This window comes from Crinia signifera, chromosome 19, assembly GCF_055691185.1.
Source record: "Crinia signifera chromosome 19, ASM5569118v1, whole genome shotgun sequence".
Lineage (NCBI taxonomy): Eukaryota > Metazoa > Chordata > Amphibia > Anura > Myobatrachidae > Crinia > Crinia signifera.
Window position 1 is genome coordinate 71,861,720 of NC_139226.1, and position 18,796 is coordinate 71,880,515.

Below are 18,796 nucleotides of genomic sequence, written 5' to 3' on the forward strand. Positions count from 1 at the left end.
AAAGAATATATATATATATATATATATATATGTGGATGGTGGTACTAGCGCAAGGAATCAGTCCCCTTTTTCAATCAAAAGGCGGTTAGTAGTGCGTATAGTTCACACACGGATGCACAGTCCCTCCTCTTTTTGGAGTGGCAGCTCCTCTCCTATTGGTTCCTGTCCAAAGAAACCATATTGGTAGAGATCTGAAAAAAAGATGAGATGGGCGCCCCCTTGTGCAATATGTTTTTTACGTCACAGTGATACCCTTCACCGTTTGTGAGATATACACCCCAATAAAGTTCAGGTGTACCGTTAACAGTGGTCTCCAAACCACTCTGACAAGCGTTTTATAATAGATTTCCAACGTCAGGGAGTTTGTATTCTCCTCTCTGGTTCATCCAAGGTTATTCCTCAAAAACAAGTCCCCGCACATACAAAAAAATAGGGAGTATACTAGTGAAGTATTGTTAAAACATTTATTTTCTAACAAACATGACAAGTAAATTTTGCCCGTACAATGTATAAAAAATTTTTTTGCTTATCTGGTGTAAACACGTTGTCATCAGTCATCAAACACCTCCGAAAAAGCAGAGACTCCCCCCGCAAGCTGGGACTTGGAGAACCACAAGTCCCAGCCTGCGGGGCATTAAAGGGCCTGCTGGGTCTTGTAGTTCCACAGTAATAAAAATAGTACAATAAATACACACTGACACAATGAAAATAAAACTTTAATACATCCATTACACACTTACTGATACTTACCTATCTTGAGCCCGTAGGTAGCCCTCTGACCTGGTGTCCTGTGTTGTTCTCCAGGTCCATGTCGGCGGTCCGTGTTGTCCTCCAGGTCCATGGCGGTGTCCGGTCCGAAGTAATCCATGGTGGAGCTATGGAAGGAAATCCTACTCACCTGGTCCTGTGGTGAAGATGTCTTCTCTAGGTCCGCCGTAGTCCAGGTAATCTTCAAGCTGCCGGCACTCGCACTGAGGAGAGATATTTCATATTCTGCGCCTCTTCTCAAAATGATTCTATTGGCCGCCTAGCGGCCAATCAGGAGCCAACTTTCTTGACTCCTGATTGGTCGCTAGGCGGCCAATAGAATCATTCTGAGAAGAGGCGCAGAATATGAAATATCTCTGCATCTCTCCTCAGTGCGATGCGGAGAGTGCAGGGAGCGCCTGAAGCTTGACGATTACCTGGACTATAGCGGACCAAGAGAAGACATCTTCACCACAGGACCAGGTGAGTAGGATTTCCTTCCACAGCTCCACCATGGATTACTTCGGACCCAGACACCACCATGGACCTGGAGGACGACACGGACCGCCGACATGGACCTGGAGGATGACACAGGACACAAGGACAGAGGGCTACCTACGGGCTTTTTTTACACTGAAATCAGCCCGGTGACCACAGCCCAGGGTCACCGGGGACAGCACCATGCTTCAGCCTGGTCAGGTAAGTCCTGGAGGGGGGACCCCTTTATTGGGGGGGTCCCCACTCCCCCAGGGCCCCTGGCCAGACTGACATGTCGGTAGGGTTAATGTTTTGGCCGCGGGACCTTATATAATAAGTGTCCCCCGGCTGTGACATTACCCTGCTGGCTGGTTTGGCCTGGGGCTGGTTCTTAAAATACGGGGGACCCCTAGTCATTTTGTCCCCCGTATTTTGGGAACCAGCCCCGGACCAGGAGCCTGGGGCTGGTTGTTAAAAATCGGGGAACCCCTATTTGTCGGGTTCCCTGATTTTTAATTACCGTCCCCGGCTCTTTCAGCCTAACGCTGGTTATGGCTGTGGGGGGGACCCCACACCGTTTAAAAAAAAATATATTTATTTATTTTTCTATTTTTTTTTTACGCTAAAGCCTGCACGGATCTGACTGATCCGTGCAGGCTTAAAGCAAATACGACCGGACAATCAAGGTGTATTTTCCTGTCGTATTTTCGTGCCTGTTTTACACCAATTAGAAGCCGTATTATCAGTACGGCTGCTTAGTAAATCAGGAACCACCATTCTTTTGAATGGTGATTCCTGTCCTATTCTATCGATGGTGTACACCAGGCATGTCCAACCTGCGGCCCTCCAGATGTGCTAAAACTACACATCCCAGCATGCATTGCCATCATTCTAGCATTCCCTAATAGCCAAATTGTGGCATGGCATGCTGGGATGTGTAGTTTTAGCACATCTGGAGGGCCGCAGGTTGGACAAGCCTGGTGTACACATTCGTGTTTGTAAATACAAATATGAATGTCCCATCTTTAGGAATACGAATTGCTGTATTTTTGGGATAGTAAATCCCGAAAATACAAATGTGTAAAAAATAGGTGTATTTCTGCCTACGAATACACCTATTTTTTACGAATTCATATTAGTAAATTTCCCCCATAGTGTCCACTAGGACTAATGAAAGATCACCATATGTGCATGGCCAGAAGAGTCTATTTTCCAACCGAATCTATCAACATATGTTGCTTATGATCTGCTCTTATTTGATCAAATCACTATTTGGGCATTGCTTTCCATCTGTACACACTGATATAGAAGCAATTGCCTACTTTCCTCAGTGCCACAGAGCGATGGTAGCGCATCTCTTGATGCTTAACCCCTTGATGCTTAACCCGTTGAGTGCCAACATCTCTGTAAGAGATGTGTAAAACATTTGTTATAAAAATTAAAAATGTTTGTTAGAAAAGGTTGCATTTCCTATATATATTGTAAGGTAACCATTACAGGACATTATGATGAATATAAATATTTGGCAATTTGCACAGCTATTTTGACAGTCAATTGGCACTCAAAGGATTAACTTTTCATTTTTGAAGGAGATCATATTTGAATAGTATCACCTTGTGGCCAGATGACTTCATTAAGCAGTAGCAGTATACAAAGCATGTATCTTACATAGGAATAAAGGATTTTATTATAGTCACATGAATTGGAAACAAAACCCAACACATTTTTAGACTTTGATTCGTAGCAAGGATCTTGACACACCTTTGCAGTAATAAAGATATACAGGGCACTATCAGGTTTTATGGTGTTATATAGGGTGTGACTGTTGAGGGTTACTAGGACATTAGGATATTGTCTAGTATAAACATCTTGTATTGTATCATCAATAACTTTCTTTTTCTTGCAGAATGTACCAACAGGCCCCAACAATAAACCCAAACTACCCGTTGTAATTGCTCAGTGTGGGGAAATGTAATTAAAGGTGAGTTGCCTATTGAACTCCCATGCTGTCTTGTATAAGTGTTTATAGTTTTTTACATTGTTTATAACCTATAGTTCTTGGTTTCCATGTATACATTTAGATTATACATTGTTTTCTCTTTATATATATATATATATATAATCTCATATAATAGCCCAAAACTGTCAATTTGGGAGTTTGTGTATAACATTGGGTGTAGTCATACACTCACAGAGTGAGCCTGGAGCAGGGGCACACAGTATAAGAGCAGGGCGCCACACAAAGGGTTACAAAATGAAGATTTCACAGTGCAGATATACATTACCCTCGAGCGAGCCGCGCAGACGTCCCATAACATCACCACATGGAGGCGTGCCCTCTCAACCATTATGGGTGTGCCTCCAGGTAAAGCCCACAAACCCTGATGATGGCTCACGTCAATGGGAGGAGACGCTGACTCGCGTCCTCTCCTACAGCGCTGCCATGCTGGGCGTTCTGCCAGTGGGAGTAGCCGCTGAGTCGCAACAACCATCCTCTTGACTCCCGCTGGGTAGCCGCACACACCCCCATATGCGTCCCCCGCAGAAGTCTAAGCAGCTGTTGACTGAAGATCCATGTCGCCTACACACCACCAGACACTAACGCAAATGAGAGTGCCAGGATACGCCACCTGTTGCACACTAGCAGCTGATACTAAACCTGCTACTGGGGCAACAACAGAGAAGCCACAAAACTACACACACCTACAGCCGCACTGACCCCTGTCCTGCAGGACTAAATGCCGGAAGAACACCTATAAAAGCAGCAGGAAGGTAAACACTGGGGATCCCATTCCTGTTGAAACCCTTCAGCTGCTGCAGTTACAACAGCCTTCACCCACCCACACCACCAACGCACACCTGCCACCCACAACCACAGCAGCACTGCAACTGTCCCTCACTCACCCTGTACACCCCCCGCAACAAACCACCTCACACCACCCACAGGAAACAGCCCCACATGTGTAACTACACCACCACCAGGAGCCCTGCACCTGACACTACCCCACCCTCTTACTTCACCCTCACCCACCCACACCACCCGCACACACACCCGCTTCGCACCCACATGCAGTGGCAAAACACTAACACAAACTACACCCACAACCAACCCTCCCACCACCCACCAAATGCAACCCCATCCACAACACGACCACACCACGTCCCTTACCCACGTGAACACCACGCTCGCCCATCAAACACCACCACCACTACTCCCAACCATCATACAAACAACTTAAACACACCCGCCCCTACACCACATTCAATACACACATGTAAAAACAAGGCCCCGACAACTACACTACCTCCAGCACAACTGCAACACACCCTCCCACAACCACTGCACCAACGCACAACCTCCACTACCTACCACATCCACACGCGTGCTACTCACGCACCCACCTATGCATCACTGCACTAAAAAAAGCACAACCAGTACTACCCCTGCACCCAGCCAAGGCAACACTACACCCGCACATCCCCCACATGCAGTAACTACACACCCATCCATCTACCACCCACACCACAACTGCTTCCACACTAACAGCACCCACGCAACTTACACTCACTCTAATGGTGCACCCCTGCACCCACAAAACACGCAACACCCACACGCCGAACAACCACACAAGCAAGTCCACCATCACATGTAAACATGCACCTGCCAATACCCCACCTACAACACACAAGCACCCTCCCCTACCCACGACATCCTCCCGCTCAACCCTCACCCACCCACGCCAACACCACACACCCACATGCACTTGAAAAAACAACACAACCAAAATAACCCACAGTGCACACACACCCTACCCCACCCACTGCATACCTAACTTACCACCATCCACACCCCATATCTCACCAACCACAAACCCCCACACAACCGCTCCAACACCACACCCACCACCACTACCAACCATTTCGCACACAACTACAGCACACACCCACCCCAGGCATCCAAAACCCTTGCACCTACAATTTCTACATCCACAGCGCAACCACACAACACCATACCACCTCCGCCAAACCCACACCTTCCACTCCAACACCCCTGCTACTCATGCCCACCTGCACCCATACCTCTCCCACCCACACTACCCCCGCACACAGTAACTCTGCAAATAACACTTACTAAACCGGTGCACCACGGCACCTAAAAAACACGCAACACCCACACCCCAAACAACCACACGTGTAACTCCACCACCACATGTAAACACGCACCTGACAACACCCCACCCACAACCAAACACAATCACCCTACCCACGACACCCTCCCACTCAACCCTCACATACCCACGTCAACACCACACACAGCCCCAACACACCCACATATACTATACAAACAAACACAACCAAAATAACCCACAGTACACACACCCTACCCCACCCACAGAACATCTAACTTACCACCATCCACAGCACAACACCCTGTATCTCACCCACTTTAAGCCTCCACACAACCCCGCCAACACCACATCCACCACCACTACAAACCAACCTGTGAAAGACCTTTACAGGTAGAAACGCGTAGGTGAGCAGCTCAAGACTGTTTGGACTGACTTTTTTTTATAAATCACACACCCACCCGCCATTTAAACACTTATACCACACACATCCAGAACCCTCGCACCTACAATTCCAACATACACAGCCCTAATGGGGGTGGAGTCTGCTGAGGGGGTGGGGTCTGTGAAAGGGGGCGGGATCCCTACTTATAGAGTAGGATTCCAGGTTGCATGCATTTGCGGCCTTTCTTGCAACTTTTGCTGCAGTTTCATCTGCAACTATATGCTAATGCCGTTACACTGCCCTGGTGCATGGCCGTGCACCAAATATATAAGGACTGGCCCCACAGGAAAATACAAAGACATTTGCACCAGCAGAAAAAAAAACCATACCTGACCCCCAATATGGAAAAAATAATCAATTTGCCACCCCTCCTCCCCCCCCCCAGATAAAACACTGGCTTAAATAGAAAATTTACTGATAGCCCAAACAGGTAAAATAAATTCATTGACCCCTGACAGGTCAAACATTAACCATTAGCCCCCACAGGAATAAAATAAAAACACATTGAGCTCCACACACAAAAAAAAGTGTGGAAAGTATATGTCCCTATGGTGGGGGTACTGTGGCTAGGAGGACTTGGGGTAGCATGGACAGTGTATGTACCTGGGGGGCAGGGTTATCGTCGGTAGTATATGTCCCTGGGGTGGTAGGGTAGCTACTGTATAAGTCATAGAGGTATATTCTGGAAGCCAGGGGTTTGAGCGGATATCGGCTATGGGTGGGTACTGTACAGTGAGGCCTGGAGGGGAGCAGTGGGCAGGCTGGGAGCAGTAGTGGGAAGCAGAGGCAGGCTGGAGTAGTGGTAGTGCAGATAAAGGGACAGGCTAGGAGCAGTAGTGGGAAGCAGGGGTAGGCTGGAGTAGTAATAGAGAAGATAAGGGGATAGGCTAGGAACAGTAGTGGGTAGCAGGGGCCGGCTGGAGTAGTAATAGAGAAGATAAGGGGACAGGCTGGGAGCAGTAGTGGGAAGCAGAGGCAGGCTGGAGTAGTAGTAGTAGTGTGGATAAGGGGACAGGCTGGGAGCAGTAGTGGGAAGCAGCGGCAGGCTGGTGTAGTGGTAGTGTGGATAAATGGACAGGGGCCGGCTGGAGTAGTAATAGAGAAGATAAGGGGACAGGCTAGGAACAGTAGTGGGAAGCAGGCGCAGGCTGGAGTAGTAATAGAGAAGATAAGGGACAGGCTAGGAACAGTAGTGGGAAGCAGGGGCAGGCTGGAGTAGTAATAGAGAAGATAAGGGAACAGGCTAGGAACAGTAGTGGGCAGCAGGGGCAGGCTGGAGTAGTAATAGAGAAGATAAGGGGATAGGCTAGGAACAGTAGTGGGTAGCAGGGGCCGGCTGGAGTAGTAATAGAGAATATAAGGGGACAGGCTGGGAGCAGTAGTGAGAAGCAGAAGCAGCCTGGAGTAGTAGTAGTAGTGTGGATAAGGGGACAGGCTGGGAGCAGTAGTGGGAAGCAGCGGCAGGCTGGAGTAGTGGTAGTGTGGATAAATGGACAGAGGCAGGCTGGAGTAGTAATAGAGAAAATAAGGGGACAGGCTAGGAACAGTAGTGGGAAGCAGGCGCAGGCTGGAGTAGTAATAGAGAAGATAAGGGGACAGGCTAGGAACAGTAGTGGGAAGCAGGGGCAGGCTGGAGTAGTAATAGAGAAGATAAGGGGACAGGCTAGGAACAGTAGTGGGAAGCAGGGGCAGGCTGGAGTAGTAATAGAGAAGATAAGGGGATAGGCTAGGAACAGTAGTGGGAAGCAGGCGCAGGCTGGAGTAGTAATAGAGAAGATAAGGGGACAGGCTAGGAACAGTAGTGGGAAGCAGGGGCAGGCTGGAGTAGTAATAGAGAAGATAAGGGGATAGGCTAGGAACAGTAGTGGGAAGCAGGGGCAGGCTGGAGTAGTAATAGAGAAGATAAGGGGATAGGCTAGGAACAGTAGTGGGAAGCAGGGGCAGGCTGGAGTAGTAATAGAGAAGATAAGGGGACAGGCTAGGAACAGTAGTGGGAAGCAGGGGTCGGCTGGAGTAGTAATAGAGAAGATAAGGGGACAGGCTAGGAACAGTAGTGGGTAGCAGGGGCCGGCTGGAGTAGTAATAGAGAAGATAAGGGGACAGGCTGGGAGCAGTAGTGGGATGCAGAGGCAGGCTGGAGTAATAGTAGTAGTGTGGATAAGGGGACAGGCTAGGAGCAGTAGCGGTGGTGGTGGGGTACCTGTGTAAAAAACTTGCGGCGCCGGCATCCCTGCAGTGCTGGAGCGGGCAGGGGTGTCCGTGCCGCGGGTCACCTGCGGCGCTGTCATTGTGTATAAAGCTGGCGGCGACCGGCGGGGTCCCTGCAGCGAATAGAAAATAACTAGCGCTTCCCGCGCCGCCGCGCGCATAGCGAACTTATTTTCTATTCACTGCAGGGACCCCGCCGGCCGCCGCCAGCTTTATACACAATGACAGCGCCGCAGGTACCCCCGCCGCAGGTACCCCCTGCCCACTCCAGCACTGCAGGGACGCCGGCGCCGCAAGTTTTTTACACAGTTCGCTCACCCTCCATGCTGGGGGTGAGGGGCGTACTGCCGCCCTCCAGGTGCCGGTGCCCTAGGCAAATGCCTAGAGCTGCCTAGTGGTGGCGCCGGCCCTGGGCCATGGCCTTACAATAGCGTGGTCTCAAAGGGAATGATGTAGAGAGGCAGTGGGTGACAGTGAAAAGGTAACAGGAAGAGGCAAAGAGTGATGTCTAAAAAAGTCAGAGACCAACAGGAAAGAGAGGGAAATGGGGAGATAGTGACAGTCACACCAGGGAAAGGTAGAGGGTGATGTAGTGGATGATGGGGATGGATAGTGGGAGATAGAGTGGCAGTGGTTTACAGAGAGAGAGACAAAGGGTGATAGAGAGAAGCAGTGGGTGACCCCAGGGAGAGAGTAAAAGATGTAGTAAGTGGATGATGCCAGGGGAAGGCAATGTGTGACAGATGATGGCAGGTAGAGGCATTGGATGACAGGAGAGAGAGAGAGAGAGAGAGAGAGGTGACAGAAAGAGATAGTGGGGAAGGAGGGGGGAAAGAGGGGAAGGGTGGAGGGGGATAGAGGGAAATGGGTAGGGAGAGAGGTGGAGAGAAGGGGAAGTGAAAGGAGGGGGATAGAAAGAGAGGGGTAGAGGGAAATGGAGAGGAAGAGACAAAGGAAGAGAGGATGAAAGGGAGGGAGATAGAGACGCTAAGGAGGGAGAGGGAGAGAGAGGAAGAGAGAGAAGGAGAGGAGGGAGAAATAGAGAGGAAGTATAGGAGAAATCAGGTGTAAAGGAAGGGATAGAAAGGAAAAGAGTGATGGAGGGGTGGATAGAGAAAGAGAGGGAGAGTCGGAGAGAGAGAGAAAGAGGGAGTTATGTAACATTGGTGCAAGTGTGGTGTGAAGCAGCTTGGGAGGTAGAGGGCCATACCGCCACATCCTAAGCTGCGCTAGACCCCCCGACTTACCTCCAGCTGTCAGCTCCAGGCTGCTGCACGGCTCCCGCTTCTGGTTGCCAGTTCCCGGCAGCTGCGAGGGTCAGATCCCATCTCCAGGCTCCTGCTTCTAGATGTCAGCTTCCGGCTAGCACCAGGTTCATACCTCAGCTGGTTCTTGCTTCTGGTGTCAGCTTCAAGCACCTTTGAGGGTCAGGCTCCCGTCTCTAGCTGTCTGCTTCTGGCTCCCGCAAGGTTCAGACCCCGGCTCCCGTCTCTGGTGTCAGCTCCCAGCTTAAACTAGATTTAAAAAAAAAAATCACCTAAATGACGGGGGGATGTTAGGGTAAAGTCCCTTACAGCCCTACCACAGAAGGCATTCTATACGGCATAGTCTACCCTCACAACACAGGACCCCAGACTCTCCCCTTACTATGTAGCATCCTTCACCCCTCACACAGCACCCCTCATTTAAAACCCCTCTTCAAGCACAGTACAGATCACAGCAGAGCACCCATCCCTGTATGCCATCTCGCCACACTCACCACCCCTGTTCCTGCACAACACAGCAACCAACACCTCTCTCAGCATGTCAGCACCCCTAACCCATAACCCTTCTTCCTGCACAGCAACCCTTACCTACCAGCACCGCACAGATCACAGCAGCAGCACCATCGATCTCCCTACACAGCACTCAGTGGCGGAACTAATGTCTAGTAGGCCCAGGTACAAACCTATGTTTTAGGCCCCCACCAACCTGCCTCCCACCACAGGACGTCAGCCGCCCGCCCAGGTCTAGGACCTGACTCCGCAAGTCTAAGCCAACCAGAATCAGGCCCTATATCTCTACACTGAAAGAAATCACTACATTACAGTACATTGCCCCCACTCCTCTACACTACAGTACATTCCCTTAATATGCAGCACTATATCACTACAATTTAAATGCTACACTACAGTGACATCACAGCTCGTGCAGGAAATCGATTTTTTCGCGGTCTCCACTCCCTCCAGCTCAGTGGCCAAAGTCTGCAGCATGCTGTGCCCTGACCCTGCCTGTAGCCCACATCTTACATCCCCCGGGAACCCAGCTTCTGCCTGCTGAACCTATACTGTTAGCTGAAATATAACTCAAAAAGCATGGAGACGCACATCATCTCGCCGCTGGCCATGCCCAGAGCCCCATTCTGCCTGTATCAAAGCATATGGCAGCTCTGGGATGGGGGAAGGGATCAAGCAGATTAAATCGGAAGGTGGGCTGCACGGTGGCAGAGGAAATGCAGGTGGCATGCCCAGGGGCGGATTTATGTGTCAGGCCACCCGCAGGCGCAACATTCTTGGCTGCCCCCCCCCCCTCCCCTCCCCTATTAGACCCCTTTCCCTCTCATGCCCCTTTCCTCCCCTGCTACCGCAGTCTTCCCACCCCCTTCCTCCCCACGTACAGTTACCTGTAAGCTCACAGCAGATGACAGAATGGCTGGAGAGAGGAGTGTGGGACGGTAGTACAATGGGACCCGTGGCTCAGTCACTGCCTTTGGTAGCTCTGGCGGGGGAAAGCATGGAGAGGTGGCGGTGCAGTGGGAGCGTGAATGCAGCTGCTCTGCTGGAGCAGGATTGCAGGACTAAGAAGGCACTGCTGGCGTAAGTAGGACTGCAGGAGGCCAGGGTGAGCATGGGACAACAGCAGCACTGGAGGCGGGTGGGACATCAGCTTAGGGTCTTTCTCTCACCAGCCCTGGTGGGGGAGCGTGGGAGGGGACTGCTTCAGTGGTATTGAAGGGGGAGGGGGGCACAGGACTTCCCGCAGCACTATATTAAAAGAAAAAAAAAAAGCTTCAAAGGGTGCAGGGGACAGCTGCCGCCCATAGAAGGTGCCGCCCCTAGGCACGTGCCTCACGGGCCTAGTGACGAATCCTGCCATGGGCATGCCTGCCCTGCAGAAACTGTCCCTTAAACGATAGCTTCCCATAAAGGATGGCTCCAGTCTGAACTGCCCCCTGCTTCTTTGGCTACTGTACTCTAATGCATGATCCAAATAAAAATGACAGGGGGGGGCACTGTAATTGGGGGGAGCATGGTTACTAGTGTGGCTAGATCTGGGAGTATGGATGTAGTAGGAAGGATGGTAGAGCAGGAGAGAGGAGGAAGACTGGGAGAGCAGGAGAGAGAGTGGGTGGGTGGGTGGGTGGGTGGGTGGAAGAGCAGGTGAGAGGAGATTTATGGTGTACATTGGGGCAGTGGGGCCAGGGATGGTAATCTCAGAGCAGCTAGGTGCCATTTTGCAGTGTCAGGGTCCTGGCTGAAAGCACCCCATTACAGCTGCTGTCATAGAAATGGGCAGGGGAGGGTAAACTAACATGCACACACAGTGACAAACACACTGTACAGTGGAAGTCATTACCTGTCAGTATACCCCGAGGAATCATGCCCTCAGCCACCACCTTTATAGAACTGGAGCTCAGCTTCGTTCTTCTGACTGTCACAGGAAGTTCAGCAGCAGCAGCAGCCTGTGAAGGGAGAGTGTAGAGTGGAGCCCCCAGGCATACAAATCAAGTGAGGAACACATTCGATCCCTGCCTGCTCTGCTTGTCATCCGGCTCCTCTGGCTGCTGATTCCCCGAGTCCGGCACCCAACCGCTGCTTCTGATCCCCAGCAGTATCCATTAGGGCACTCAAAGCGGCAATGAAAGCAGACTAGCTGTGGACATTACTTAAGAATCCCGCTTCTCTCTCCCTGCAGCCGCTCACATACATTTCTGCGCGGCTTCAGAGCTCCGCTGGCGGGGACTGGAGGAGGGTGGTGTCGCGAAACCCGGAAGTGTTTCAATCGGCCGTAAGCACCGCGGGAGGTGCTGTGTGCGGCCGCACATGCGCACCAGCCCTCCCGCAGCCATGTTTAATCAGGGCATTTTGCTGCGGCTGCGCTGGTAACCGCGGAGATGGCGGTTTGGTGGGCCGCGGCCCAGCCAGGGAGGCTGGGTGGCCCCTATGACCCTAAAATGTGCCGGCCCACCGGGAAACGGCCCGGTTTCCTGGTGGGCCAATCCGCCCCTGCTGTTCATCTTACGCTGTTTGGTTCATACCAACAAAACAAACAAAACCTTGTTCAAAATCAGACACGCTTTTCATCTACAACAGTGGTGTCAAACTCATGGCCCACCAGCTGTTGTGGAACTACACATCCCAGCGTGCCCTGCCACAAATGTTATATAATGCATTTATACAAATGTAGCAGGCATGCTGGGATGTGTAGTTCCACAACAGCTGGAAGACCATGAGTTTGACATCACTAATCTACAACATTTCATCTCTAAGTAAAGTAGCAATGCAGCGCATCATCCAATATCCAAACAATATTTCACGCAATAAAAATGTTCCCAAGTTAAGGGGGCAGAGCCCCTTACGACTGTGTGACGAGAATCACCTAGTATGTGTGTGTGTGTGTGTGTGTGTGTGTGTGTGTGTGTGTGTGTGTATATATATATATATATATATATATATATATATATACACAGTATATAATGGTTATCTCAGCTCTGGGGCGATAAGTTCATTTGCAAAGAGCAAAATGCAATTTATAGATTTAATGCCAGCATCGCTCACATTTGTTAAATAATTAAAATAAAAAATGTGTAAAAAAGTTCTATATTTTTCATTAGGATGAATAAAAATGTTTGCCAATTTTGACAAATTCATTGGCACTCAAAGAATTAAGTAGCAAGATGGCCGTATTTGAAGTACCGAAATAGGTGCAATCAATGTACCTCATATTACAGTGCAGTGTTCCATCCTATGCTCAGCCATTTCAGTTGTGCAGTAGGTCTTTCATTCTGCTCCAGCTGGCAGAGATCAAGACTTGCCCTATACTTTTAATGAGACAAAACTGACCCCATAAACAGTAGAATGTCTAAAAAACAAAACCCAAGTTTTAAAAGCAGGTATGCCCACTCCCTTAACCATTTTCCAGTACATGAGATCCTCAGCTGTTTCCACTATAGCGTGAAGATCACGAGGGCGATTTACAGGAGGAAAACCTTGCTGTGTGTGGTTTAGGCAAAGATGGAACCATGGAGCTAATTGAAACGTCCTACAGTATAAGAGTTTGGTATCCCCTAAATGTGGCAATAAAGTATTTCTATTTTAGTTAGCAGTCTGATGTGTCTGCTGTGCCATGTGGGGAAGGCTACCAATGCTGAGGCTCTTCCAGACCTACCCATATAATCGGCAGGAGTCATTAGCCACAAGTATATTGAACAGGCGTTTTTAAGTCATATGCTCATTATACCCAAATTGATTAATGTGTCAAAACAATGAAAGTGTTATTGGCTTGTTTGTGGTTACTGATGTATTCCTTGTTTTGGCTTAATATATTAGTGCCCAATTTAGGAAATACTTGTGTTTAACATCCGTGTAGCAATTAATCAGTTTGTCATTTCATTTTTTAGGTGTCTTCCTCCAATGCAGTCACTTTCATAATATGATTCAGAGGCCTGTGTACACAGTATGTTCATATGTGATGCAGTTGTATCACACTTCCCACAGAACTTTGTTTCTAAGAAAAATTAAATGGACCATATAAGGAACAAGGAGCTGTTTCTATCCATCTTTCTACTCAAAGTCTGTAATTAAAATGATACTCAGAGATCATTCATAGTATTGTCTTGTTAAAATATATTGTTTTTTTGTATTCCTTTTTCTAATAAACAGAACCATGAGCTATGTGTACTGAGCTTTGTTGTCTATTACATGACTACAATAGGCCTTATGATTAGGCTGTTTGGTAGTTGAACAACAGTTTGTTCTGCAAATCAAATGCAGTTGGAAGTCCTTTTGCAGGAGATTCCCCCTATGCTTCCATGCTTGGGTGCTGGTGTAGTGATAATATAGCAGGAATATAACATGAGGAACACTGATTTTGATATCTTAGAGACACAAATTATGATGCAGGAAATAATTTGTGTTCAGTAAATTGACAACTGTCATCAACAATGCAAGTTTGAGATGTCAAATTGTAATAACCAGCACATGTGGTAATGTTATACATGTATATATAGTAAATACCGTAAGTTAATGAACTATGGTCCCTCATAGAGGGAATAAAATATTAGAAACCAGAGACCTTTTTACAGAAAAGTATGTGAGTGTCATCAGAGACTGTTAGGTGAACTGACATGCCCCTCACTTTAGGCAGACTCTAGTCTGTTTGCTTAGTCCATGCGAAGGAATCACGGACTGAACTATTTCTCCTGCCACATAGGGGAGAAAATCTCTGAGAACAGCCACTGTGAAGTACTAATAAAGTTGGGGAGCTCATGCCACAAATCCGCATGCAGAGGCATAAAAAAAAAGGTAGGGGGCCGTTTGGAGGTGACAGTTGACCAGTTAGAGAGGAGAGAGACTGCAGAGCGGCACAATATAGCTGAAATGGAGAGCTGCTGTGTAAAGCAGAGTAACGTAGTATAGAGGAAGCGGAGAGCGGCTGCTGGGACAGGAAGGCCGGGGAGAACTTGGAGAGGTGATACTTATCTGCCCGAAATCCGGGGACCGGGTGCCGGAGCCTATCGCACTCTGGTCCGCCAGGAGGCGGGACACCGCTCGCTGGGCGGACCCGGAATCGCGGCCAGAATCATTAAAGTAAGGAGTGACACTGAGAGGCGCAAGAGTAAACATTACAGCAGGAGGCGGGCTGTAGACGGTGGTGGAATGTGGCTGAAATCCCGGCAAGTAGCTGAGACCAATTGCCCTAGAGGTGGGTGGTAACTGAGGCGAGGCCTTGGAGAAAGAAACCAACGGTAAGCGCTTGAGGCTGAGAGGGGGAGGAGAGTGCTGTGACGCAGTTAGGCCCCCATGGCTGTCAGTGGAGTGGAGCCCCGGAGGTGTGCTGACGAATAGCAGCATCAGTTAACCCAGCGGTGAGAAGTTGTACCCCCACCCCTGCCTCCATCCCCCTGGCTAGTGAGCTGTCTATAGAAGTTAGCAATTGCAATACAGTGAGGTGTTGGTGAGATTTGCCCAGCATAAGAAGAGCCGGAGTATAAGTACTATTCCAAATAAAGTTTCCAAAGATTTATAGTGCAAAAAGTATAGTCTTGAGACCCTGCATAAGGAGATAGCAAAGTATAAATTGCCAGTCGCAGAACTACAAGTGTCACACTAAACAGTTGAGAGGCTGGAGTCCTAGAGAGGAGCACCTTTATACAGTTCACAGTTCCATAAATATTGCAAAGAGGCGAAATAGATAGAGATAAAGTGATGAAGCAGTGGAATAAAGAAAGAAGAACTTTGCTAAGGATGTTATACAGTTAGATATTTATTCTACCTATAAAGGAAAGCATTTAGTGATGATTGACAAAACACTTGCCTGCAAGGAAAAGGGTTTTATACTTCAGGGTCTTCTCAGCTTCTGCAAATAAAAGTCAGACAAAGTAAAGCAAAGTCTTGTTCAAAGTGTGGGATTACAAGCTGGAAACAATAGGTTAATATTCCTTCTGTTGTAACCAACAAAGACTAGGAACTCGACATATTATAGGATAAAATAATCCATTGTTGCAAGAGTAGTTCTACCTTAAGGAGAGAATCGTTGTGAGGAGCAGTGCACAGTGTATACTCAGAACTTTGCGAGTTAATAGGATAGACTGTTACAAAATATTTTGGGACTCAATTTATGCTGTTAGCAGAAGAGTGAAATATGCGTTTTAAAGTGGCATTGCCGACTACAGTATATTAGTTGTAAATGTGTATTGTAATTGAGACGTTAGATGTATGCAAGTGAATTTTTGTCATATTCACTGTGGGTAACTATTGTTATTAGCTATTTGATGCATAAAAATTCTAATGTATTGCTAGAAAATGGTAAATTTAATTTAATTTGTTTTATGTTGCAATTTCTTGTTGCATAACCTGTTGAAGTGGAATTATTATATACTTCACAAATATATAAATTTATTCATAAATAAATACTTCATTATAAACTAAAAACCTGTTTATACTTACCGACAATGGAATAATCCTGGAAGTGGAAGATGAAAGCAGAAGTATCCTGCAAAATAGAAAGGTAGAGAAACATTAGAATAAAATTCCAGTTTATTACAAAATGAGTATGTCAATCAGTCATTTAATCAATCTCACAGTGAAGCTATTTACCAGAGCCTGCCTAGGGCAGGGGCTTGACTGGCTGCAGTGATCTGGCAATCCAGCCAGGAGCTGAAAGCAGCGGAGCAGAAGCCGCCACGGAAGTGTTGTGCATGCTTAGGTGAGGTGATGTCTGCGGCGGCGGCTGGGTTGTGCAATATACTTGTAGTATAATTCCAGGGATGCCCCATGTGTGCCGTGTCAGTCCAGGGGTGCTACCATGTGTCATGTTGTGGAAAACGAAATTGCAACTCTATGCCATTAATGTATTACGAACGACTTATACGCCATTTAATTACGCCATTTGCGTCTTCCTAGTTTAAACCAAGCGATTGAGGATGGACGTAAAGCATTAATGAATAACCGTAGTAATACTCCCGATATATGTACATTATGTATTCCCCAAAAGTATTGTAATATGGTCGTCCAGACTTTATAGTTTACTTTTGTATTGATTACCATCTCAGATGCTAGCCCAGCGAACCAATAGCAATGCGATTAATCACATAACCCCAGACAAAGGACCTCATGGCCAGGAAGGTACACATGTGAACAGGAAGACACCCACGTGGATGAAGAACCAATGAGAAGACGCCTGGTCTCTTTGTCTTACCCAATGATCACATAGATTGACTCTCCCACCCTTTAGCTTTAAAAGGGCAATCCCGGGAACCCAGACTCAGGTGTGATTTTATAGAGCACATGCCCGGGATCCTGCGGGAAACACATTGGGCCGCATTCCCTGCATCTTTGATGGTAATTGATATCCATATATGTGTGTTAGTTGTTGTGTGTTAGCTGTACCTGCATTTGTTTAAACCATAATGTAATACTTATCTATGTATATGTTGTATTGAATATAATGTTCCCTTCTAATCACCTTTGTCCATTAAGGACTACCATATACTAGGACATGGGGTTAGATCCGTGATCCCACCATAACTGATTGTCTGTGTGTATTAATTGTATTTATAAGTATATAGCGTATGAGACGCTTTAAAAGATTTTCTTGTTCTCAGTCAGCATAAGGTTAAAACTATTAAGACACAGTACAATGGTTTGTGGTCGCATGTATTCATATGTAAATGTATTTTACAACCTTACACATAGTCAGTGAATGGAGATGCCTTAGACAGAGCTCCACTGCTGTAAATGAAATGATGGCATGGTGGTTGCTAAGGGTAATGACTGATAGGTTGCAAGGTAAAGGAAACAGCGTAACTGCCTTTATGTCCACTGGTTTATGAAATAATAGACTTTCATAATGTATAATTCCAGGGGTACCGCCATGTGTCATGTATAATTACAGGGGCGGTGCCATGTGTCGTGTATAATTCCAGGAATGTCCAATGTGTGCCATATAATTCCAGGGGTACCACCATGTGTGATGTATAATTCAAGGGGGTACTGCCATGTGTGCAGTATAATTCCAGGTGTGCCCCATGTGTCTTGTATAATTCCAGGGGTGCTGCCATGTGTGAAGTATCGATCCAGGGGTGCTTCCCATATATTTTTAAGGGGAAAAAAGTTTTTTTTTATTTTACTGCAAGGGTGCTGTTAAGTGTGCAGTATCAGTCCAGGGGTGTTGCTAAGTGTGCAGTATCAGTCCAGTGTTTGTGCTGCTTAGCATAGTCATCCATTTACCTCAGTGCAATCCTTTGGCCTAAAAGTGATAGATTTGTTTGTGTTGAGCGATTGTAAGCATATTTTACAGTTTGCATATTGAGTTATGGAAGCACACGTGTGCATATTGACCGATAATGGCATGTGTGTATGTGTGCATATTTTCAAGTGCAAGAGGTGTGTGCATATTTTACAGCATGCATGACCAGCAGCCACTCCTCCTCTGATGGTCCTTTGAAAAGACATGGGGCGGTATTCAATGAGGCTGATTCGCCAGGTTTTTATGGTGATTTTGTGCTGTAAGGCGAATTTCTGACTAAAACGGTGAATCACCCTATTCAATGACCAGATGGCGAAGACATTTCAAGGTTTTTTTCGCCATGATTCACCGAGTAGCAATCGCTATCTTTTTATGGTGAAGTGGAAGGTAAACTTTTAAAATAAAGTGTTTTGTGTTTTACAATTGGTGTCAAAAAATCTGGAATTTTATTCTGAGGAGGGGCATGCTATTTTTATTCATGTGCTGTAAGCACATGAATATATATTTAATTTAAAATATATATATATATATATATTTTTTTTTTTACACAGACCAACCAGCAGGGGGTCGGAGTCGAGCCGCTTATTAGATATTCATATATTCACTTCACCCGATCATTCAGCCCACCTCCCCCCCACAAACGTTCTGGGGCAGGCAGGGAGACTTCCATCTCCCTGCCTGCCACCGTCCGCAGGAGCTCAAATTCGCCGGTAAGGGGCAGCGAAATACGGAGAAGGGGGGTCAGGCTGGGAATATACAGTGAAGGGGCACGCTGGGGGACATA

General features: G+C 47.5%; 1 protein-coding gene across 2 annotated transcripts in view; it reads left to right on the top strand.

Annotated features, from left to right (window-relative positions):
* Nucleotides 1-13,947, top strand: part of PPIH (peptidylprolyl isomerase H) — a 147,435-nt gene extending 133,488 nt beyond the window's left edge. For both annotated transcript variants that reach the window (XM_083162775.1, XM_083162776.1), the window contains exons 9-10: nt 3,131-3,205; nt 13,664-13,947. In XM_083162775.1, coding sequence (XP_083018901.1) covers nt 3,131-3,199 — 69 coding nt within the window. In that variant the 3' untranslated portion in view covers nt 3,200-3,205; nt 13,664-13,947. The remainder of the gene's footprint in view (nt 1-3,130; nt 3,206-13,663) is intronic.
* The last annotated feature ends 4,849 nt before the right edge of the window (nt 13,948-18,796 follow it).